The 26,155-nt window shown below is 44.1% G+C and overlaps 1 protein-coding gene across 1 annotated transcript in view; it reads right to left on the bottom strand.

Moving 5' to 3' along the window:
- LOC119386038 (uncharacterized) overlaps positions 1-25,920 on the bottom strand; it is a 28,050-nt gene extending 2,130 nt beyond the window's left edge. Inside the window, exon 1 of the mRNA XM_037653390.2 lies at positions 25,536-25,920. Within this exon, the coding sequence (XP_037509318.2) occupies positions 25,536-25,646 (111 nt within the window). The 5' untranslated portion in view covers positions 25,647-25,920. The remainder of the gene's footprint in view (positions 1-25,535) is intronic.
- Positions 25,921-26,155: the final 235 nt, after the last annotated feature.

The following is a 26,155-nucleotide window of genomic DNA, read 5'->3' on the forward strand; positions in this document are numbered from 1 at the left end:
TGCGTCTTGCTCACAAAAGCGTGCTATCAGAGAGTATAACCTGCAGTATCGTTCAGCGATCCCTTTCGCAAGCTAGCTGCGCGATGTTATTCTTGTAACCATGGTGCTTTACAAGCAAAACTGTGCTACTTTTAGTTAAGCCGGTTAGCTACGCCTGCGACGTAAAGGACACTGGCGCGAGTGCTGTTTGCTTACGTGCCAATATATGTGTTATGTGCAGCTGGATGCTTCGTGTCCAAATAAATTTGGGGAAATCAAACACTGAAATGAAAGCACGAAATTCTAGTCAGCTGTTGAGGAAGCACCGCGCCATTTATTACCTTTTGAAGACAAAATCTCGAAGGCGGAGATGCCATCAAAAGCACTAAAGCTTAATACTACGTTGAAAGTGGCAAAGCATGCTGATTGCTTGTGCTTGAAAGCACTATCTTGCACTAGATTTTCGTCGAAGGAAACGCTCAAAGGTATGAAGTGCACCCCCACACAAAGCTCGCGCCTGCCTTCAACCCAGCTGTGTGTCACGCAAATTAGGTTCGTAAAATGAAATAGGTGGGCATCACACTGCACAATACACGCAGTTAGTGTACTTACTCGCGCATTTTCACTCGGCTCCTAGTTTTTTTGCTTGAATCACAGTTATCCGCTCGCGGCGAAGCTGAAAACACCGCACCGGCACTATTTCCGTGGCGCATCGTAATCGTCGCAGACAACGCTATTATCCTCTTGCTGCGCTGCTTGTTTAGGCATCCGAAAGCCACGCAATAGTGCCCAGACGAGCTCTTATACGCTGAAGCGGCGTGAACGGGCACTTTTTTGCACTTTAAAGCCTCAGGACTGCAGCTTGCCCTGTTTATTTGGTGCAGCCCGCGCGCGCCTTGGCAGCCCGGCAGCGCGGCGTCTGGGTGCGAGAGTATCCGCTCGGCTCGCCAGCATCCTGGGTGCGAGAAAGGCGTGCTCTGGTGTATAGCATAATCTGCTTTGGGACGTTAAACCTCATAAGCCAATCAACCGAACCTCGAGTTTGACTCGTCTAAACTAAAGCTCCTACACATTCGTGTAGCCTTAGTTTTTGCTATGGTATAAGCAGGTACGTAGGCAAGGTAGTGCCGAGGCCGCCCCCCCCCCCCCCCCCCCGTAATTCGTCCAGTCGGCCATTAACCAAGAGCATAGAGGCACAAGGGGGAGTAGAACAAACGCTAGTCAAGGAACTCAAAAAGAACCTTTATTCGGAAAGCACGGCAACGCTGACCGAGAAATTCAGCGTAAGGCCCGTGAATCAACACCATAACAGAAACACCACACTCTCTCATATGTCTCAGGCGTCAGCGAATCCATCGACCATATTCTCAGAAAAGAAGGCATCCGAGTGACTCGCAAGCTTACGAACACATGCTCTCTACATATTGCCAATCACCGTAAACCGAGGCAGACATCCCAAAGCACTGTATACACCGAAAGCAATGAAAAGGGGACTTTTGTATGGCATTCGACGGCTTCGACGACCCATTAACCCGTTCGACCCCACTCGCACCTCTGCGAATCCCACCACTCTTTTTCTCCGCTGCCTGTGTCAGTGTCGACGAAGTTATCGCTGTGTTTATGGAGAAACCGCGACGCATGACAATTGTAGCGTGAACCACTCCCTGCGGCGAGGCTACATGTTCGTTTTTTTTCTTTTGCATTGATCTTTACTATATGGTAAAACCTTTCGCAAAGACATTTTTTTTTAATTGCTTGCTAAAATGAATGCAGGGCTGGGCAAAGATACTTTGAAATTGTATCGCGATACGATACACGATACTCAAGCAAGAAGTATTGGAGATACAGATACAAGATACTGCCGCAAAAATTGTATCCGATACAATACTTGGCAATTGTATCTTAAGATACTTCGATACATTCTCAAATTTGGTATTATAGATCCATATAATGTAGCAGCAAACGCCTATGCACAAAAATGTCTGCTTCAAAATTTCTTAACTGTGACCTATTTTGTTCCACTTTAATGAAATGTCCCTTAGTCCTCAAAAGTTTTGCCCTTCTTGCTCAAAGTACATTAGTTTCCTTCCAAAATAACTTATTGGGGTTTGTTTTAGCTTCTTCACAGGACAGCTATTTGTCCAGTTCGCCGACAGTGGTACTTGCTTTTTTGCACAGCTTGCCGACCATCTAGCAGGTTGCCATATAATCACAATAACTTCAATAAGAAGCCTTCTCACGACGGCGCAAATACCGGTGTGGACTTTTATCTTGTCCGTAAAAGACAGGCTGCACAATACCGTATATCTGGACAGGTGTACAGCAGTAACAACGCTGGTAGTGACATTTTTTTTTCTTTTTTTTTTGGGGGGGGGGGGGGTGCGCATGGTGTATACTAGGGGTTTGAGCCATTTCGCTAGCAGCCCGGCCCGCACACATCACCGTCTTCGTCTCATTGTTTTTATTTTCTAAATAAGTGTGTTCGTGAGCTGCACGGACATGACTGGTCTCAAGCATTCCTTTCGTGAGGAACATGTGGTCACCATGTGCTAAAACATAACCGTGTAACAAAAACTATATTTCAGAATCCGCGTCTAGATATCAGTCATTCTCTACATCGCTATCGATGTTTCTCGAATCCTGACTCCAAATCCCCGTCAGAAATGACCTATATATGAGATATGGGAAAGGCTTCCTGTCAAACGTCAATTTGTTCAAACTCTCTCCCACCATTTTCACTGTCCCGGCCCTTGCAACTAAATTTCGCGACTACGGTCCGCTGGCTGTAAGCTCAGTTTGAGACCCCTGGTGTATACGTAGATGACGTAAAACTGCAATGAATTGTCATATTCTACTTATCTGCTGGCGTAAAGGATTCTTTCTTGAGATACTCACTAACGTGCAATCTTTTTAGCAATTATCCTTCAACGAGGGAACATGTGCAACACAGAAACGTCTCAGACGTATTGTATACTTCCACAAAGCTTCGCAGGACACCGCCGCTATTCACGCTATTGCCGCTTATAGCACCCATTAGGTGGCGATTAGTAATACGAAAAATATTTAAGAAGGCCTAAAACAGGACAACAAATATAAGTAAAATAGAGAGGTGGCTGTGTATCAAACATTCACATTGAATGAGTACAGAAAACAATACAGACGGCGCCCATGCGCATGAAGTATTGTCAAATTACCTGTTGAGACAATAGAAAATTCAGTGCCTATGAAAAATTACTTGAAACGGCTCGTTGGGACAATAATGAGTAAACCGGAGCATTCAGTAAAACAATGTTTCTCGAATCCCCTTCCTAACATCTTTAAGATGCCTCCTAATGATTTCCATTTATATAATGCAAACTCAATTTCGTTATTTTCCTAAGCGGTAAGCAGAATATTTTGTACTGTTTACTCAAGGTACGTCCACATAATTATATATTTGTTTGCAAAATCGCCTTGGCAACGTGTAAATATGTAAACAGTAGTGGAAATAAAGTAGACAGAAGAATAAAGCAGAGATCTTATTTTGGGAGCGCGTTGCAAAAGACATACTGCGGTGACCAGACCGGAAAAACAGTGCAGAGACTTAGGTAATGTAAGGAATGTGAAATGACAGCTAAGAAAGCACTTGTACTAATAAATTATGATTTCATAAATTGTTTGAATAAATGTAGCAATTAAAAGAAGCGAAGAATACGGTATGCCAAGATAGTTTGTTAGGTAAACGCTTGCTCTTTTAGATCTAGCATCAGTACCAGTGGTGACAACGTTGTTAGGTTCTTATTTGCATATAAGTAATTTCATGGCATGCAAGTCAAACTTACATCCACGAGGTCATTAAATCGCTGATATGTAAAATCCACGCGACGCAAAGGAACCCCATTCTTGCACGCATTACATTTCGTTACGGAGCAAGACGCAAGACGCAATAGAATCTTCAGTATATATAACAACACTGTAGCAGTATCAGAATTTGCGCGTTAGACGCGGCGCAGGACAGTGGCTAAGAGCAGGTGTCGCGGCATTGGCGCAACTAAAAAGAAAAGAAATCGAGCAGACAAAAGGTACGTGGGCTGGGCGCAGACGTCCGCGCGCTTGACTTCCTCATCATCTGCCCTCACTGGGGTACTCTAGAAGAAAAATAAAATTGCACCGCTGCCCTAAGGCTTAATCAGATGGCTTAGTAGCACCGGTACCAGCTTGACAAGCGGAGCTTGGCCAGCGATCATTGTTTCACACGGTTGTGTTGCGATAGAAGTACCTTGTATCTTAAGATACACGATACATTATCAATGTATCGGAAATACAGATACAGATACTCGTCTTTCGAGAAGTATCGTGATACAGATACAAGATACCCATAGAGTATCTAAGATAGTATCTAAGATACATGTATCGTCGATGCTGCCCAGCACTGAATGAATGTAAGCGTTCTGCATGATTTGTGTCATGCAAGCATCCATGTTTTGGTTCTTTTTTGTCGAATAAGATTGTTTTTCCGAATGTGTCTGTTCACTGTTTAAGAATTGCTGCCATAAAATGGCTCCCGTTCTGCTCGCAGGCCTGTTGTTGAGACAGAGTGTGAGAAGTTCGGTAGAGAAAGCACCCGACATTTTATTTTTTATTTTTTTTTTTGCCGCACAACCGTAAGTGGGCGCCCGATTCCCGCCTACCCGAGTCGAGATTATTTTGTTGGAAAGCATTCTTTTTGGTGCACACGCACTAGCTTTACTGCAGTGTCAAAAACTTGCTTTCCATCGCGTATTAACTCGCCTCTTGGGCTGCACTGCATACTGTTCTCATTTTCTTCTAATCTTTAAGCGATTTCTATATCCCCGGGCAACTTTTTTTTTATTTTTGTCATGGGAAGACTTTCTTCCGAATAATTAGAGACAATTCCCAAGTGACATGATCGCCTATGACAACATTTTAGTGAACTGCTATGTTTTGTGTGGACATTTCAATCGTGTGAACACTTGTTCTTTTCGTCAACTTTTATGTTGAGTGAACAGAATGTTCTGTCGAAGAACTTGGACTGAGTGCTGTACTATGTGTTCTTGTATAGCCTTGATTTTATTGTCTACTTCGCGACGACAACCATTGTGCAAGAGAAGAATAGCTGGCACCACCCATTGGCACCAACCTCTCCTTATATACATCTAATTAAAGAAAAACTTAGGCCTTGCCCCCCCCCCCCCCCCCGAAGAAAAATCCTGGCTACGTGCCTGTTAGCTTCTTCTCGATCACCCGCTTTCGATTTCTTTGCTACAATTGTATGTATTTGCTGTGAGGTGCCTTAGTAATAGCAAGAATGTATTCCTCACAAAATGGCGCAGCTGTATTGTCTGTAAGACAAGACAGGTTTAGCGGCTATTGTGATGCGTTGTAGAAAACTCAGGTTCGTGTACGTTCATGTGCTTCCGTTATGTGCACTCTGCAGACTCCGGAAAAGAAATTGGAAATTGCGATGTGACAGTAGTTTCTGGTGGTGCCAAGAGAGGCCTTGCTCTAAGTACTGCAGGCATTTTCCGATTGAATCTATGTGCCACCCTTGTATTGTGCTCCCACTTGCGAGGTGCGCCCTCAGTCAAAGCCCCTAGAGCTACACCATGACTTCGCCATTTATGTCATCCGTAGCTGTACAGAGGTTGCGTTGGGTTACCTTGACACTCCATAACCCTAAATGGCGAGAAACAGAGCACTTTCAATTCGCATTGAGTTGAAATACTTAGCACACCACAGACACAGTGCTTGGCAATGTCTCCGCATACGACAGCAGTCCTCAAAAAGCACGAAAGTGATTTAACTGCCTTGTGGGCCGACAAGCGATGGGGACGGTGCTCCAGCAGCGTCTGCACGTAGTGCGGCCGATCTTACAATCGTCGCAACGACACATACGCGCCAGCGCATTTATTGATCCTTTCCTTGTGTCCTTCCCTCTCTCTTCTTTCTACTCCCCTTTCCCCCAGCGTAGGGTAGCCAACCGGACAGGTGTCTGGTTAACCTCCCTGCCTTCGCCCTTTCCTTTTCTTCCTTCCTTCTTTCCTTCCTACAAGGCATCTAGATAGCTGGCGGTCGCAGACAGCGCGTTCCTTATACACATTCTTTACGACCTTAAGTTATGTGACACCCTGAAAACGGCGGTAAGAGCCTGTTACTGCGACCAGTGCAAGGAGGAGGTATTTTCCTCTAGTCTAGTGTTCTTTCGTTGTTGGGACACTATTTTTTGGCATTCGCGATTGGAGTGCGATTAGAGGTGTGCGGGAAGAACCGCTTCGACAGCGCGGTTTGGCACACACCTGCTGGCTCCTTGCGTTATAAAATATTTACTTTCTTTTTTTCAGGAAACTGGGACTTTATAGGGATGTCATTCTTTATTTAGACAGAACGACACTGGATTTTGCAGTTAGGACTTTTAAGCTTACTGCACTTGATACTTCTAGTGCTGCCTGTACATCTGTTTAATTCGATAAGTTGATCATCATGTGAACAATAGGAAAAAAACGCGTATTTAATGGTAAATAACGCGGGAGAAACGGTACTCATATCTGTAGCGCCTATGTACTTCTGCATTTTCGTATTAAGGGAAAATTTCACACAGCCTCTGATCGCTAATCTTGAGGATTATACCTAAATTCACTTGTCGAATTGCCGGCTGTCGTACTCGTCCGCCTGCACGGCGTATTTTATTGCCTCCCGAGTGGAGCTTAATCCGCAAAACCTTTCCTTCGTTCGTTCTGCAAGACCGTACACGTCTGGCTCGTATATTAAACTGCAGTGCTCTCAGAACGTGCTTCGAAAGAAGTAACTGCTTCGAAGATTGGTTCGCCGTTCTGCCGAAAGTGGTATAGGTCACAGGTGTAAGGGCGGTCTTCGGGGGCTAACGACAGCAACTGGTTTCGCCACTACGCTCCCAGTATGGAAAACGTGCTCGGCTCTCTCCCTCTTTGGCTCGAGACTGAGTAAAACTGTCACCTTTATCTTTCGTTCACTTCCACGCGCAGATTATCGGTATCGGAAGTGACCGCGCGTGCTTCCCCTCCCGCCGTTTCGGAAGAAAACCAGTCGCTTCCAAGGCAACGGGCAAAAGCCAAACGCAACACCACCGGCGTGTCCCTCTCTGGCGCCCGACGGTGTCCGCCTTTGTTTATTCAAAACACGTTTTGGGGGGCGGTTTACTCGCATGGTTCGGCGTTGGTATTCTCTCGCTCTCTTTCTTTCACACATAACGGGATTTTCTTTCTTGACCCGGAAGACGACACAATAAGGTATTGTAAATCACGAAGATAAGTGAAATTGGGGGACTCCTAACATGACTTGTTCATTTTCTTATGTTAGAACTTCCCTTTGAGAGAGAAATTATCTAATTAGTTAATCTTAACAGAGGTGTTCTTGTTCGTGGAATGCTTCAGTGGTGGAGGTTCAGCGGTGGAGCTCAAGAACGTCCGTCGGCCTACATTTGAAAACTTTCCTTTCGTAGATATTTTTTCCACTGACCGACCCGCTTCTCTGATGATATGTCCAGCGTCAGCATGTAGCTGAAATATCTTCTTACGAACATTCTTGACGTAAAATGGTCTTTGTGTGTGTGTGTGTGTGTGTGTGTGTGTGTGTGTGTGTGTGTGTGTGTGTGCGTGTGTGCGTGTGTGCGTGCGTGTGTGTGTGTGTGTGTGTGTGTGTGTGTGTGCGTGTGTGCGTGTGTGCGTGTGTGCGTGTGTGCGTGCGTGTGTGTGTGTGTGTGTGTGTGTGTGTGCGTGTGTGCGTGTGTGCGCGCGCGTGTGTGTGTGTGTGTGCGTGTGTGTGTGTGTGCGTGCGTGCGTGCGTGTGTGTGTGTGTGTGTGTGTGTGTGTGTGTGTGTGTGTGTGTGTGTGTGTGTGTGTGTGTGTGTGTGTGTGTGTGTGCGCGTGCATGCGTGCGTGTGTGTGAGTTTGTGTGTGTGTGCGTGAATACGGTTCCCATATTTCTGTGGCGCCTTTCATTACTTCACAAACGAACATGGACAGCACTGGAACCAATATGCTAGTTGACTCGTATTGCATGCATGCTTACGGGGACACCTCTTATTTATGTTGTAATGCTAAAGAACATCGCCAACGTCGCAAACCAATGCTGGGTTCAACTTCAAGTTTATGTATAGAGAATGTAATAAATAATTAGCGTATACATTCTCTTTCTCCTCAGGAAGATCACAGCGACTCCAATAAAGGCCTGTCAGAAGAAGACGACAACGTAGTAATAAATTACGCGGAGCGACACAGAAATTCTAACAACTAAAAAGTGATCCCAATTTGCCGCGTTATTTTTTTCAATACAATTCCTCTCCAAATATTACATGTTCAAGTGATATGCTGAAATTTTACTATATCTCGAAATAATCAGAATAATGTAACGACTAAAATACCAGCCCCTGACACTTTTTTTATGGAAGTTTGTCAGTAGCATTACTGAGGTTTCATTCAAACCATGTGATCACAAACACCAGAAGGGCCCCATGGTTGTTTCCATATAGCTTACACTTATAATGGCGAAAATGTTTCTGAATAAAGCAATACACGAAAAAAAAACTTACTGTACCATCAGCCCTTGCAGTTCATGAAAACCCTTGGCCACTCGCATCATCTTATTAGCCTACTATTTATAATTATTCCTGCCGCACAAACGATCAAAATATTATTGTTAATATCATTGTTCCCTCGACAGGTTTTGGGTGAAGGGGTCGGAAAGACGAGCGCAACCTTGACACCCCTCCCCCCTCCCCCGTAACTGACGCTCCTGACGACACATTTTGAGTGAGGTACATTTAGGATCATGTACTTGCATCACAAATCCTAATCCTCAGGCAATGGCTAAGATTAGGCCCACACACGTACAGAAAGACAATAAAAATACCAATACGATCATATAACCTGAAAAACCTTAAAAAATATTTTGAAAAGTTCTGTGCAATATAGCGCACTATTTTATTAATACTAACACGATGTGAATTATCCTCATATGACCATACATTGTAAGTTCAATTTGATGTGACACTTTGCTTTGCTTCTCAGCTTATTGTTAACGGCTCTCTGTAACTGAAATTGCTGCTTTTCGTGAAGATGTGATCCGCTGTCATTTTCCGTCGCACCAATCGTCCATAGTGAGAAAAATATATCATTTCTCGCCGGGATCGAACCTGAACACTGCGCAGAAGCTAACTATTTTACCACTGAGCAGCGTCAGTGCTTACTAGCTGTTCCGAAAAATACCCTCGAGAGGCATCCTCTTACGCGTGGAGTCACGTGCGCAGCTACGTACTTGCACGTGCAGCCGATTAGTATCGCACCAAGTGTCCCAACTTGGCGATTGTGTAACGTGTGGGCGCTTTCATCTACTCGATAGCAGCGCGCAGACGGCCGTCACTCTTGTTCCCAGCGGTCTCGTTACGGCCTTGTTTGGACTTTATATTCATAGACAACATACCGCTAGTGTAACACCCTTGTCCTTCGCAACGTACTTTTCCCACCTAAACGCACATCTGACTGCATTTTGACAGATGTTCGGTTATCAGGCGGCCGCTTTCAATGCTCAGTACTTGCATTAAACTTTACGATCAGTTCCTAGGTGGCCAACCCTCTAGATTACGCTGTTATTGTGCTGCAGGTGCCACGCGGGCACGGTACCCTTATTTATCAAGGCGAAAGCGTCAGATGCCTCATCAAACGCGGAAATTGACTGGCCTCCCGCGTCGGCGTCTCCCGTTGGCGGCGTCAACCAGAGTGAGACAAGAAATCATCATCACGTGTTGACGGCACCATACGACGGCATCATGACGTCACAGATCGCCGATTTTTTGACGTTATTATGACGTCACCATGACGTCACGTGACGTAACGTCACGTGGTGACGTCATCACACGACACCGTAGATTCGTCAAAAGTGGGCCGATCCCGGAGGCAGTGCAAAGCCAGGTGAGGTGCCACCGACCCTTGTGGCAATGGAAAACCCCGTTAGGTGCAGAAAGCTTTCGGGGGGTGGCCTGGCAGGATTTATTCAATCGACCGAGAGGAAAAACAAGATGGCTTTTGCCTTCCAGTCGTGTTAGGTGAGTTCATAAGTGACCCTGTGAGTGTTTCATTACGGCAAGCGCACGTCAGATTTCTTGTACACTTGTTCAGTTTACGAGGGGTACGCAAACATCTGCTCGCTTTTACCTACACTGCAAACGCAAACTAGCCGAATTGGGCGTTTTAAGGGCTACAATCCCCCTTAATACTACCTCCATCTGGACAGTACTACCTTAGGGTGTAATGAGGTGGGTGCAATAAAGTTCTGCGTCCTCAATTTTACTTCGTTAAGAAAATATGTGGAAGAAAGGAGGTAAATTCACCATCTGACGCCATTCGTCGAATGGAGTTAGAGGAACAAAAAACTCCCATCTCATTTCCTCTGGCATGTTTTCTCTTTTTTTTCCGAAGCTTTCCATAATGCCTTCAGTGCTGGCGGGCATGCATGCAGCTGTGCGGGGGAAAGAAGTAAAAGAAAGAGGCGGCATGCTTCAGCACACTAAAAATCCCTTGCACAGAGAGCCCAGAGAGAGATATACGAGACCCTCCGAACGGCTGGAGAGGAAGCGAGCAAGCCCTTTGGCCTTGGCGGCTGCAGCCTACTCGGCCCGCCCCCGCCAGGTCAAAAGCAAGCCATACGAGGCGCTACCGAAGTGAAATGGGACAAAGCTGCGCGCCGCATGCGCGCGCGAAGAAAAAAAGCAGAAAAAAAGAAAGAAACGTGAGGAGGGAGTCGTTCCCGCGGCGGCGCGATCGTCGTAGCTAGGCAAGGCCGGCTAGGCCTTGTCAACACCACTTCTCAAGTGATCAGCTGTGTCGGTCGTGTGTGCGCGTTTTGTGCCTGCAGCCTCACTGTGTTCTCGCCGCTGGATGTGATATGCGTGGTTTGACGACAGTGCGACATGCTGTGCTGCGAGTGGGATAATCGCGACGGCCTGTCGACTCAAGCGAGCGTGCCGCTGTGCATTACCAAGCAGATGATGGGCACCCTGCGTGCTCGGCACATTCAGGAACAAAAATGGTAAGTAATACTGATGTTCTCTCTCTTTGCGAGCCCTTATCGTCGCTTATGCACCTGTAGATGACCTTCTGCACATTGCGTCGCTTGAAAAGTGCAATGAAAAGCAAAAAAAAAGAAAGAAAAGAAAATCGGCATGTCAAGCTTGCGAAATGCCCGCACCATGAGCGTGGCATGTAACCCATGCCGTACATTACACGCATGTCATTCATTGTTTCCATGTTACCAGCTGTCATTTATGTACGTCATACAGTCACGTCACGCTATGCCAGTCTTGGTATGATATCAAGTTAGAGAACCGGACGCGAGTGCACCAGGCTCCATGCCGTAAATGACATACATGTCGTTAATTTCATGTTACTATATGTCATTTATGTTCGTCGCACAATCACGTCACGCTATATCAGTTTAGGTGTATGTCAAGCTAGCGAACCGGCCACGAGCGCACCATGAGCGTGGCGTGTGTACATGACATGCATGTCATTATTTTCATGTTGCCAGCTGTTATTTATGTTGGACGTACAGTCACACAGCACAATACCAATTTTGGTGTATATGGAGCATGCGAAACGGCCACTAGCGCCCCCGAGACCATGTTGTCAAAATAACGCCATACATGACAAGCGTGTCATGATTTGCAAGTTAGAAACTGTCGTTTATGTGCGTCATACACTCTTGTGACGCCATACCTATTTTGGTAAATATCAAGTTAACGAAACAGTCGTAAGAGAACCAAGAGAGTGACGTGTAAATCATGTCGTTAATGAAATGCATATCATGATTTTCAAGTTAAGACCCATCATTCATGTTCTTCATGCAGTCGTCATGCCACACGAATTTTGGCATACATCCCATTAATGAAACACCCACACGAGCTATGAGTCGTAGGCGGCTAGATAGATAGGTAGATAGATCCGTTCAAAGTCGTAGAAGTGTTTAACAAATGCTTCGCATTTAAGTCGTTAAACTCAGATAGCAATGATGTGTGATTCATGTTTTGGAACTTCTGTGAATATCACTCATGCTTCATACGACCAGTCAATCGACCCAGGAGTGCGCCCTGATAAAGTTGTTTGCACGATATAATTTTCTTGCCTGCGATAAAGCATGAATGAGGCATGATGCTTTCAGGGAATATACATTAGAGCAAAAGGCCACGGTTATCACATTGTCACATGATGGAATGTGCATAAAGGACAACTTTGTTTTCGATTTATTCTTTTCTCCAACTTCATTTGTTTGTTTTAATCCTTCATCATCGTGTCAATTTGCGCACATTGACATGTGACAACACCGTGCGCTCTCATTTTGCAGCATCTACCTTGGATGCAGTCAACTACCCTGGACATCTTTCTCCCGCCATGCAACTGTGAGAACCCACCGAAGCACAGATTGTCAGGAAGTGAAAAGACTTTTCGGCAACAATTTTTTTGCATTGCGCACTCTGCCCGTCTCCTGAAATAGCATATTAAGGTACATAAGCACTGTACCTTCATACATATGCATCAAGGAACAGTGAAATAGCATATCAAGGTACATTAACATCATTAGCTTGGATTCATTTAGCTAGAACGAATAAATCATGTTAAAGCTATACAATGACGGCCATATCATGTGACAGACATCTGCTAAGTGCAGTGTGTATTGTGAAGCACATGCGTTTTATGGTATTGAATGAATGGATAAATGTTTATTCCAGCAAAATACAGGAAATGGGCCTCAAGTGAAAAGTGACAATGGTAGCTTGAGAAGTGCACAAGGCCCAGTAGTGCAAAAAGAGAGACAGAGCAGCAGAAACGTGTGCACGTTCAAAGGCAAAACATATACGCATACAAAAGAAACAGGAAAGACAAAGCAGAAGAAACGTGCACATTCAAAGGCAAAACACGTACGCCAAAATCAAAAAGGGTGAACATTTATGCTAGTGAAAACAATCAAAATCAGAAAACACTGAAAACAGAAAGAAGGAATGGCCATTCAACGGCATGGAAGGAATGCAACTTCATTGGTCACATATCAACAGTGGAATTTGCCAAGGTTACATGTGCATATTCTTAGCCATTATGAGATGTGCAAGCTAATTTAATCACATTGATATAAGTCAGCTGTTGAGTCTGTTGAACCAGATTGTTGAATCATCTTGTCTATTCCATCTCGTTAATTTGCTGTTTTGCATTATGTTGCCATAGTTTTCAAGGTCAATACATAGTATCATGACTGTTGACACAATTTGACAAGGTGAAAGCGCTGTTATTGTGCCCAGGCCTTAGTTTATCCTCACTAGAAGTGCGCTGTTTATTTTTGCCATGGTTCAGTGCCAAGTTGCCCAATCTTCACTCCTAAACAGAGTAGGTGCGGTTAATCAAGACCTTGCTAACATTCACAACCCTTTTAAAGTGTACTTATAGTGATAACTTTACTGACATCAAAAACTACCCACATAATGGTAAACATGGCAAGAGTACACTTCTGGTGGTGTTTCGCATTTTTTTTTACATCCGTTTGTTTTTCGCCTTGTGCACACGAAGTGAAACGCTCACAAGGAAGTACTTAGCAGCATCTCAATTTTGTATTCATTTCGTGTTTTGACAAAATATCTGCAATAAGGATAGTCAAGTGCAAATCTTCGGTGAGGCATTCATTTTTATGTATACAGAAATCTTAGTGGACTTCTTTTTTGTGTAATTTTCAGGAATACACTTCTGGCAAAGCAGCAAGTGTTGCTTGCCCATCAGTCTGTGTTCAAGTCAAGTGCATTGTGGCCATGAGTGTCGGCAGGATTTTGTCTTGGGGTGCAAGGCGGCGTAACGTGTCGGCCTGGTGAGCAGGAGAGCATTGGTGTAGCTTGGGTGGGGTCAAGTGCTGGTGTGTGTTGATGGCGGCAGGTGCCCTTTGTGCAAACCCTGCCGACACCCATGATTGTGGGAACGCCCTGATGTGCCTCACTTTACACTATGTCGAACAGCTCGTACATCTTACCACATTTAGGCCAACACTGGTATTGATGCAGAGTGTTATGCGCAATACTGCGTGCAACCTTTCTGATATCGTGTGCATTTGAAAATTTCGCATTGTTTAAAAAGACGCTGAGTGGACCCAGTGTTATTCAGCAAACATAAGTCTTAACAGGGGCAGTTGGGCGAGTTGGTGTATATTCATAGTTAAAGAGGGGGGGTGCAAAAAAAATCACAGCACAGAGAAATGAAGGGGACAGGATGACGCGCTACTAGCAACTGAAGTTTAATCGAAACCACAGAAAGATGTAAACACACAGTACGAAAAAATTACAAAACTAAACAATCACACATCCATAGAGGAATGAAGGGGGCAGACAGGACAGTACGCTACTAGTAACTGAAGTGTAATCAAAACCACAGAAAGATATAAACACGCATGACTAAAAAAGCGAAGCACATGTTCAACTTCAGTTGTTAGTAGTGTGTCGTTCCGTCCCCTTTGTTGCTATGTGTTCTGATTTCGTTTTCACGTTTTCCTTACCTATGAACTGAACTCCTGACTGTTTCACAGTCTCTATATATGTGTGGTCAATTTTTATTCATCCTCATGGCATATCAAGTCCTAGGATCCAGTGTGCAGAGCGACCAGTCACTATTTACAGGAATTTTTGTATTTAGTGCCTGTGATTGCCTAATTGCAAGTTGACGTTGCAGCCATGGTGCTTGGATTATTTTCAATGTGGTAATTATGCGTAAGCCATCAAGTGAGGAATTAAGGATGAACTTTTGAGTTACAGATGGCACTAGCTGGCATAAAAACATAGAAGCATGGCTGTACTTGTTATGCATATTAGAAGTATATGTACATTGCAGTCATGTGATTATGCCGACAAGTTCCCAAGCACACTTCCAGAAATTTACGGTGGCTTCCAGGTATCTGTGAGTAAATATGTACAGCAACATATGAAGGCAACCTTGTAATTTTGTGGGCATTGCTGAATGCTTTTATGCACCTTGGTAAGTGGACCTACAGTCAACACCACAGGTCTATTTTGGGCTTTTTTGTAGGAAACTCAACTCCAAAATCATCTGCGACATGTTTTGATGCCATAGGGCAAACTAATGCAATAAAAAACTGTACAACTGCCTGTCTACACAGTTTCATATTTCCCAAAAGTGATGCTAGCCTTATTGTACTAATTAGTTGCCTTCGTGTGTAGGCTGACACCAAGTTCCTTGGTAGCTTATTTTTTTGGATTATACTTACATACTGGCACGGTGAAGTGCACACGTTAGTGCGCATCATGATGAGATTTTACACCCTACTTTCGTATTGCTTTACTGCTGTGAATTATGTATAGTGCTTAGGCTGTACTGTATATGTTGTTCCACGTGTTCAGTTTTGGGAGTAGGTTCTGTGCACGACGATGGAAATATATACCTATATCCTTACATTGACACGAGAACTGCTGCTGTTTTGATTCCAATAAAATGTTGCAACCACTGGTTCTTGTATCAATTGAAGTATGACTACTTGTCGTGCATGCAAATTGAAGAAATGAATTTGTGCTTGCAAAACAAATTGCTGAAACACTGCCTGCTCAATGTAACTGCTTGTGTTTTATTACCAAACACATTGAACAGATGATTCACAGATTATGACACGTTGTAGAAGATAGGCAACAGAAAGACAAAGTCATCACTGTGTTCTAACGTAGATTGGGTGATCTTTTATCAATAGTAGCATAATTGAAGGTTGCTGTTGTATAAATAAAGTTTAACGTAGTGTGCAGGGTGGACGAGGGTGTGCACATATGATAGTTTTTCCAGTTTTCTGCATATTTGCTACAGTCCTCGTGTTTCTGTGTTACGATTGTGAAATTCTGAATTGCAAACAAGCCAACCTCTCTGCTGCTGTGGTGAAGTCATTCAACAGAACCATATTTTCTCAAGAACAGCTGTTCCATTGAGGAAGAGGGTAATGCTTTTTTTAATGGGTACTGCATCATCTGTCTGAGGGGAGGGCCAAGTACACATGGACGTTCACAAGAGAGAAGTGCAAGTACATTAACTTTTTTGTTTTGTGGGAGACCTGTCACTGGTAAACTGGGGAGGTTGACCTTGACCTTGGGGCACGCGTTAGGCATTCGCTTTAACGCGGTGGCGTGATGCTCACCAATAAGAGCTAATTAGTAAGAAATGTAGGTAGTATCCGAGTATGAAAGCAAACACATACTGAATATGTGTTATAGAGAATCACTGAATGCCGTGCTAAAGCGTGCATTGCGAATAAGCGCTAATTGCGGAAATAGATAAGCGTTCAGCTGCTCAGAAGGCGCTACTCGCGGCTGTACGCGTGCATTCAACGCACTTTATGTAGGCGCGTTACAATGTCCTTGTAACGCTGGAATTGTCTGCGTGTGTAATTTTCATATGCGAACGCAGGCGGTCCGCGCTAAAGGGTGCATTGCGAATAGAAACAGTTTTTTGTTCAGCTGCTCAGAGCGCGCTGCTGCCCCTGCGTGCAGCTCGCCGCAGTACGCGCGCATTAAATGCACTTAATGTAGGCGCGTTACAATGTTCGTCTAAGTCGGGCCTCTGCGTGTGTAACTTTCATATGAGAACGCAGGCGGTCTTCGAACCGCTCATAACACGCTGCCGCATCTGGACGCGCGCAGTTCGCGGCTGCAGAAATAACGAAAATTGCTCCACAGCATACGCTCATGGAATGCACATACGTTCGCTCATCTGAAGATACCTTTGTCACGCTGGTATTCACGAATTTAGCGCGAGCGAAGAGGGCACACGTTTATCATTTTTCTAGCGGCACGACACGGTGAACCGGAGAATTCGGAGCCGAGGGTGTTTACGTCGATCGGCTCGGCCTGCATGACGCCCCACAAATTATGTATTGACCTTCCGCAAGAGCAAACACACGCCGATGGTACAAGAACAGAAGTTCGAAGTTGTGCCGACGGGTTACCAGCCGCTTTGTACATACATTGGTACATATATTAGCCCACGAAAAAAACAACCTTGCAAGTGGAGGCGCTGTGGTGTAATGGTTATAGTGCTTGCTTTGAGTGCGTGTGGTCGCGAGTTCGATTCCTGTGTCGTGCGTACTTGTATGCAAATGTCATGTTTGTGCATTAATACTTTGATGTCCATTTTCTATTATGTCCTAGTGATGAATAGTAGCGGTAATTGGCCGGTAAACGTAATATACTGCCTAAGATACACTTTTTTTTTTTCATTTCGCGACCGCTCTAGGGCCTCGTATAAAAGGAGGCTTTAACAGCTCTCAAAAGAAGCAGAAAAACTCTCAATGCGCTCTGTTCAAGCCCCCAAAATGGTTTACATAAAAACACCAACTTTACCTCCAAAAGGAGGCTTTAAAAGCTCTCAAAAGAACCAGAAAAACTTCCAATGCGCTCCGTTCAAGCCCTCAAAATGAGTTCAATAAAAACACAAATTTACCTCCTTAGTTCCCTCTAATCACTCCCTTAAAGGATGTAAATAAAACCTCCCTTTGAACCTCATTTTGAAGGGGGTTTTGCGTAGTACCTTTTAGATGCACGTTATGCGTCGAGCCCGAAACTCCCTAAAGGGCTCAAACCCGTTTGCAGTGTATATTCGGCGCACATGGAAACCTCGCACACACAAATATATCGGCCGAGATACCGGGTGACCCACCAAGCCGCCCAACAACTCCAATCCAGCAACAGCGTTGGAACCACACCAAGGAGGCTAGGCAAAGAAAGGTTAGCTCTAAAAAGAAACTTCCGTGAGGCAGGGGTTATAGAATTTTCCTCGGAAACGGAGACCCTCCTGAGCTGGAATGATAAGCGCTCTTTCTGTCTACTCATCGGTATTAAATGCAAGAGCATTTCATTCGCTCCATCCTACCCAATCTCGGTCTATTTTTGTTACCTTCTCGTCGAGAAAATAAAAAAATAATTATGCAGTTGCACTCAACGTGAATGCTGTTGGAAGTACGAAGCAGTAGGGAGTAGGCATCGAAAGACGCGCTTTGCGCTTGGCTGCAAAAACCAACGCCGCGCAAATAGACGCACAGTTTAGGTTTGCTAAACCTTCTACGTTACAACCAAGGATGTTTAAAAAAAAAGCTCCTTGGTTACGATACCATGCATGTGAGGAACTTCACCGTAACACTGAAGTTCGCTGACACTTTCAATTTCCCTGGAAACTATGAAAATTCTTAAAATAATTCGTTTAAAAAAACTGGAGGATCATTTCCACGAATATATATATATATATATATATATATATATATATATATATATATATATATATATATATATATATATATATATATATATCTATATATATATATATATATATATATAGGGTGATTCCACGTAAGATCGAACAATCGATGGCTGGTCGACCTCTCAAACTTATTTCAAAATTTTATATATTATTGCCTGAGGAGTGGAAAGAAGAGATCCGCAATTTGTTTTGCCGCCAAAAATTTTTTCGAAGCACAGGAAATCAATAATGACGAAGAGCTGGAGTGGAGCGCTCATCCACTCTGCTGTTTTGGCCAACTTTCGTTATGAATTGCACAAAATATATTAAAATGAGGTAGCTGAAATTTTTTAAACTAAATATATGCATGTTTGTGCGTCTGCTCAGGTATTTTTAGTTTTGATGTGTAGTGTAGATGTTTTTATAAAAAACCTCAAATTTGGCCCAGGAAACGTTATTTTCTTTACTTTGAAGGTCTTTATCTCGAATAATCCTTGCAGCAGACCGACAAAAATTGCGCATTACGTTCGTCGCATGCTTATCTACCACACTGCCGAATCTTATATTTATATAACTTTTCAGTAAAGAGATATGATCGGGCTAATTTAAAGAAAACACCGGAGAATGAAAACTTCTGACGAGAATTAAAAAAAAAAAACCATTTTTTATATTTCTTAAACTTTGTCCACTTATTCTCCTCCACATCAGCTTTCATAATCATTTAAAACATGTTGCATAATGTCGTTGCACTAATAGTTACGACCCCTCCAATGAGACCCGTAGGCAAGGATTGGCAATTCCGACTTCTTGCCCAGCAAGTGTATAAAATGCAGCCAGGATTGAATTGCTTTTTATTAAAAGGCCAGCAGGTACCGAAAAAGGTGTCGCCGGCACTGAAGACGTTAATTTTGAAATTATTTCGTCACTGCAGCAGCCACGAGCGCGCGCACCCGAGATGCTCGTTGTTAGAGACGGCGCAGTGAGAGCTCGTTTTCGCGTCCTCAGACCGATTGAGTTCGAAACAGCAACACCTTTGGGGTGACTTGAACGCACGTACACCGGTAGTCGCAGTGATCTGGTTAATGACGTCGATTTCTTTTTCAGGGGGCATAAGAATGTCATCGTTAAACTGTGCGTTCCGTGAAGATCTTTCATTGCAGTGGTTGCAAAAGCACGCGTAGCACAAGTAGTCCTTCTCACTGGCAGTCACTGATCTTTCGGGCGTTAAACGTTTCTTCAAAGCGTATATGCCTAGGTCGGTAAGTCTGCGAAATTTTGGCTTCTTTGCAATAATTAAAGGAGTACTGACACGATTTTGAGACATCGCAAAAGGGACATTTTTTGCTTCGTTGGTGTGCAGTGTCAACGCTGTCCACACACTGGAGTCGGAGAACACGTATAAAATATTTTAATTTGACTTTGAAGTTTTCGTCGCTGAGCATCTGCAAGCCAGCTCCACTGCAAGGACATTATCCCGACGAGTCAAGAAAGTTCCCCCGAGTATGCGAGTTCTGCGTCCTGCATGCAGCCTAAATCGCAGAAACCACTGTCAGGGTCACAGGACGACAATTCACTGATCGTTGTTTATGTGCACCACGAGCAGATGACGAATTTGCTGCTAGTACGTCGCGAGTTTCTGTATCTCCGTGACGTCACACTGCTATGAAACGACACTGACGCCACCCCCTCGATATCTAAACCGAAAGTGTCTTTTTAAGGTGGCGCTAGATAAAATATATACGATGCATTCCCAGGCACCACAATAGTCGTTTTAGGTTCATCGACACCAGTGTTTTTATTTAGAGCAACAATCCGAAATTTTTAAAAATTCGTGTCAGTACTCCTTCACGCTTCTTGTGCTTCGAAAGGTAGTCTCCACAATACACTCATTCCGAGCTATACTTTCTCCCCATGAGACGCACAGGAGGAGTACTGTAAGAGCAAAGCACAAGAACTATGCGCGCCGAATGAAGTGTGAACAGCGCTCTGAACGCGCGGCTAGTTCAGGCCGTCTGCTGCCGACATCTAAGATAGGCAAGCGGATCTGGTTACCGATAGTTTTGCTTTTCTTTCCTTTGAAATTCCATATTTTGCTTTGCCACTTGAGCGCCACGTTAATCTATTCCACTGATCGCAAGTGGCGCAGCGCAGTTTCTCTGGCAGCAGCGTGCGTGAAGCGAGCGCTCATAGCTCCATTATAGAGTTCTCATATTGCTTCCATCTTTGCCTTGTTATCAGCGCCTAGCTGCGATGCGAACAGAGGGTCGATAGAATAGGGAAGCTCCAGTGCACGTGCGTTCAAGTCACCGGAGACGCGTTGCTGTTTCGAACTCAATCGGTCTGAGGACGCGAAAACGAGCTCTCACTGCGCCGTCTCTAACAACGAGCATCTCGGGTGCGCGCGCGCCTGCTCGGTAGCCCCGCGCTCGTGGCCGCTGCAGTGATGAAATAATTTCAAAATTAATGTCTTCAGTGCCGGCGACACCTTTTTCGGTACCTGCTGGCCTTTTAATAAAAAGCAATCCAATCCTGCCTACATTTTATACATTTGCTGGGCAAGAAGTCGGAATTGCCAATCCTTGCCTAAGGGTCTCATTGGAGGGGTCGTAGCTATTAGTGCAACGACATTATGCAACATGTTTTCAATGATTATGAAAGCTGATGTGGAGGAGAATAAGTGGACAAAGTTTAAGAAATATAAAAAATGGGGTTTTTTTTAATAGTCGTCAGAAGTTTTCATTGTCCGGTGTTTTCTTTAAATTAGCCCGATCATATCACTTTACTGAAAAGTTATATAAGTATAAGATTCAACATTGTGGTAGATAGGCATGCGAAGAACGTAATGCGCAATTTTTGTCGCTCTGCTACAAGGATTTTTCGAGATAAAGACCTTCAAAGTAAAGAAAATAATGTTTCCTGGGCCAAATTTGAGGTTTTTTATAAAAACATCTACACTACACATCAAAACTACAAATACCTGAGCAGAAGCAAAAACATGTATATATTTATTTTTAAAAAATTCAGCTACCTAACTTTAATATATTTTGTGCAATTCATAACGAAAGTTGGCCAAAACAGCAGAGCGGATGAGCGCTCCACTCCACCTCTTCGTCATTATTGATTTCCTGTGCTTCTAAAAAATTTTTGGCGGCAAAACAATTTGCGGATCTCTTCTTTCCACTCATCAGGCAATAATATATAAAATTTTGAAATAAATTTGAGAGGTCGACCAGCCATCGATTGTTCGATCTTACGTGGAATCACCCTATATATATATATATATATATATATATATATATATATATATATATATATATATATATATATATATATATATATATATATATATATATATATAACTGTATATTTCTGTTGGACATAGTTAAGTATAGCCCTAGTTTCCTATGAAGATTTTTCGTGCATCGTTTTCGCTGTTCGTTTATTTTTCGTAAGCTTACTCATGCCCTCATTTCTGTAGGCACTACGGCAACGTCAATCGAAATGCTGCTGCGGTAAGTGGGGCCTAGCTTCTTCCCTATAGTACAACCAACTTTATTCAAATCGGCCCAGTGACTTTCGAATACGAACACTTCCGCGTTTTAAAACATGTATGAAAACGGAAACCGGAGGTGACCCCGAGATTAGACTTCCTCCTATGTTGACCAGTGGTGGAAGTGGATGCGTTTGTCCCTGTCTGTTCTTTCTTCGTCTCTGTTAGTATCTCCCCTATCACTTCATCAAGTGGACGTCGCTCGTATCAACCGCATTTCTCGGCGGAGACGCAATATAAACTTAATACGGTTACTATAAAAAACGGCGGTTTAACTCGTGCGCAGTACTGCTTCGGGCAAGATGCCTGGAGATGTAAGCCTTGTGCGCCGGTGGATATTCCGTGAAACTTGATTGGAAACGCTGGCACACATTTCACGTGGAACTCCAAGACAGGAATTTACGAGATAAAAATAATTACCAGCTGTGCGGTACGCAGCGTGCCCTCATACGTTATGGTGTGGTTTGGGTAAATGACTTGCTCGATAATACCACGATATGCTAATTTGCAGCCCTTGCGTCAGCCTAACGAGGCCTCCCCACGCCAATGGTTCCTTGTTAAATAATAATAATAATAATAATTGTTAGGGTTTACGTCCCAAAACAACCTATGATTATGGGGGACGCCGTAGTGGAAAGCTCCGGAAACGTCAACCACCTGGGATTCCTTAACAGGCACCTAAACCTAAGGGCCTCCAACATTGCGCCTACAGCGAGATGCCGCCGCCGAGGCCGGGATTCGATCCCGAGATCTTCGGGTAAGCTTCCTCGTAAAAGCTGAGTAAACACACTTATAGCACGTTTTTGCTAACTTTCAAACGGTCAAGTTCCCAAGACAGATACGTTCAATGACAGTAGATATTCATACAAACCTTGCGTTTTTTATGGCCCATAGCGATAAATGATATGTACACCGAACTTTGAGTCTCTCGATGGCATCTGATTATTTCGATGTCATTCGGTTCACTATGGGCAACGTGCAGTCAAGCACCTTTACAGCCAGTTGCCCTACACTCTTAATCAAGTCCCGCCTACTGCGCTAGATATATCCAGGAAACCGGACATCTTTCGCCTGGTTTCCTGGATATAGCCAGCATTTAACCAGGACATGATTAAGAGTGTACAACAAAATGAGCTAGACAATTTAGGTCATATTGAGGGCGTGCCTTGCTTTCCGATATATTCTACATACATCTGTTTTAGCGATATATTCATATATATACGCAGACATAATACGCACATTATATGTGAGTTCACGTGCGTGCGCGCGTCTGTGAATTTTTTGTTGTTATTTTCCTGTATCATCCCGTTGCTTTCTATAGTAATATAAGTACTCTTAGAGCAAATAAAACGTATGAAACAAAGCCATATGGGCATTATAAATCGCAAGCACGAAATTAAGAACAATCCCTATTTATTATCATTTGCGTATCACATAACCTACAAAATGAAATCAATCAATGCAAAGTTCATTCAGACAGTTGAAGAATACATCAAGAACAGACGTCAGGCCTGTATTCTGAGTAACAGTCCGCTGTTGTTTCAATTTCTCACGTCCGGCGTTTCCTATGCCTGCGTCCTGAGATCTATATTGTATTTCATTATTCTGAATGACATTCGCATCGGCGAAAATTTTTCCAGGCAACTGTAGCATGTAGTAGTGTGGCATTTATGCATGCATGCACCATACAATATTAGCCCTGATGAGCTATTGGTTTTTTTTAAAGATATCGTCGAGTAGCAGGTTTGATTTCAAACATTTTGTCTAACACGAGGGTATATGCTACCTTTGCTAATATATACGAACTTTCTAATGCAATTATTCTTCTTGTCTCGCGCGAACAAACACACTAAGCACAAACTTCTATTGTGCCTTTCGAATTGAATGAACTGCAGCGACATAGAGCTCCGTTCACGTGCATATTATCTACAAATCGGCAGTCTTGAAAAAGAAGCAGCTTGCCCCATTTAATATCAATACACTAATCAAACAAAGCATTTAAATAATTTCCGTATGTTTTGTCACGTGTACGCTTGAGAATACAAAGATAACGGGGCTCGGCTTATTCTCTTCCGTAAAGTTTTTCATTATCAGGTACACAAAAACGCCAATTAAACCTAAGCTACACATTTCTCCCCGTGTTAATATTTTAAAGTTCACCTTGTACGCGCTGATCTCCTACAAGTTTCGTTTTTTTTTGTAATTTCTGTAAACGAGGGGAACAGCCTCTCAAGCAGAATCTCTAGAATTGATAACACTCAGCCATTTATTAAACAACTAAACAGAGTTAAATTGCTTTAGTGAATGACAAATCAGTACTCAACATCAGTGGCGGATTTTGCTTGTTTTCTATATTTATATGCAGCATCCATTGCAGTACATGATGCCCACATTCCAGTTCTAGAGTGTACCCAGATTTCTGAATTCTGCTTGCTGTGTTCATTTATTACGTCTGTATATTACCCTTGGTATGCCAACATTTCGATACTTATGCATACTTTTGTACTTCAATTCGATTAGTTTTCATGATCGTACACCCTACTGTATAAGGGAGCCCGTAGAACAAATATGTCAAACGAAATGAAATTCCCATGGGAGCTAGACAATTGCAGTAAACGTATCTCTTGTGGGAAATTCAGCTGGAAATTCGACGGCGACGTAATTCCATTCAATGGAATCAATGTGCACCACCACACAGCGACAAGGAGGGGGCAACCACTATGATACAAGAGGTGAGAGCCTGTCAAGGCCATACAGTGCTGAACAGACTCCAGGGACGAATTCAGAGTAAATAAACCTATTGGAAGAACTTCTACTACACAGAAAAATAAATAGCATTCAATGTAGTAGAATGCTAAAACGATATCTGACAGGAGAGTCGATGGTCGTCAAAATTGTTGTGCTTTGAACTCATTTTCCTAAGCACAAGTTCTCCCAGAAAAGAACTGAGACCGTGGCTCTTCATGGTCGTGTTATTTCTCAGTCACTAACCAATTTAGAACGAACGGAACACGAGCGATTGCGGTGTAGAAAGTACACCACTCTTCGTTTCACGCGCACAATATAACGAGACAAGACATTTGAACACTGTAATGGGTGACAGCATTCGACTAAGCTCTTGTGCGAGAAAGCTAACCTCCTTTCTCTCTCTCTCTCTCTCTCTCTCTCTTTGTTCTTCCTTTTCTACCTTCTCCTGCGACGTCTTAGCGAACGTCAGACACCAAGCAAGAACTTTGTAACAGTGGATATAGTGTGAAGATATGTCGCCGTAAGGAGGCGAACAACGTACACGCTTCAGAATCCTTAATGGCAAGGACACATGATCAATTAAACTCTTCGAAAAAGATACCACGGTGAACACCATGGTTCAAGCGAGCCGCTGTTCTACGAAAGGTAAGGAGTCGCGGACAGCTTGCGGCACATTGATACTGATAACACAGTTACGCTTGAACTCCATAAATGTGAGAGAAAACAGGTGCAAGAGAACCTTGCTGCCGTGCATATCATTCCGGTGAACACCATGATTCAAGCAAGCCGCTGTTCTACGAAAGGTAAGGAATCGCGGACAGCTTGCGGCACATTGATCATGATAATGCAGGTACGCTTGAACTCCATACATGAGAGAGAAAACAGGTGCAAGAGAACCTTACTGACGTGCAGATCATTCCACGCGTACCGCGACAATTGTACAAGGATTGCTTAAGAGGTATGAGGGTACTTACGAGCTCTTCCTCATTCACTGGTTTCACAGGCAGCACGGCTTCGACAGGTGCGGACTTGACAGCAGGTTCGTAAGCGGCGCCAGCTAGTACGGGCGCACCGTGGAGCACCATGCCCGGCGACGAGATTGCGTTCAGCAGCACGTGCGAAGCGTGAAGGGCGAGGGGACCGTTGCGGACGGCGCCGGCCGGCGCGGCGGACACACCGATCACGGGGGCCTGGTGAACGCCCACTTGGGTCACATGCACGGTCACGGGCCCCACACCGTGAGGCTGAGAGTATCCGGCGTGGTGCAGGGGCACGATGCTGATGCCGACGGGCGTGCCCTGAGGTTCGACCAGGTGCGGCCGCGAGAGCCCTTCGACGATCGTGTGGAAGGGGCCGCCGCCGTCGACCGCATGCACTACCGGCGAGTGCGGCTCGAAGCCGGGTTTGGCCAAGGTGCCTCGAGTGGACGCCGCTACTGCGAGCGCCACCATCACGAAGGTCTTCGGAGGTCCGCATCACGTGCAGGAGCATAGAACAAAACGAAATGAGCCAAAGCCACGAATTAGCTTTACGGAAGTACAGGCTACACTATGGGGTAATTTTTTTTTATCTATTGATGGATTGACCGGTCCCA

This window comes from Rhipicephalus sanguineus, chromosome 3 (assembly GCF_013339695.2).
Source record: "Rhipicephalus sanguineus isolate Rsan-2018 chromosome 3, BIME_Rsan_1.4, whole genome shotgun sequence".
Lineage (NCBI taxonomy): Eukaryota > Metazoa > Arthropoda > Arachnida > Ixodida > Ixodidae > Rhipicephalus > Rhipicephalus sanguineus.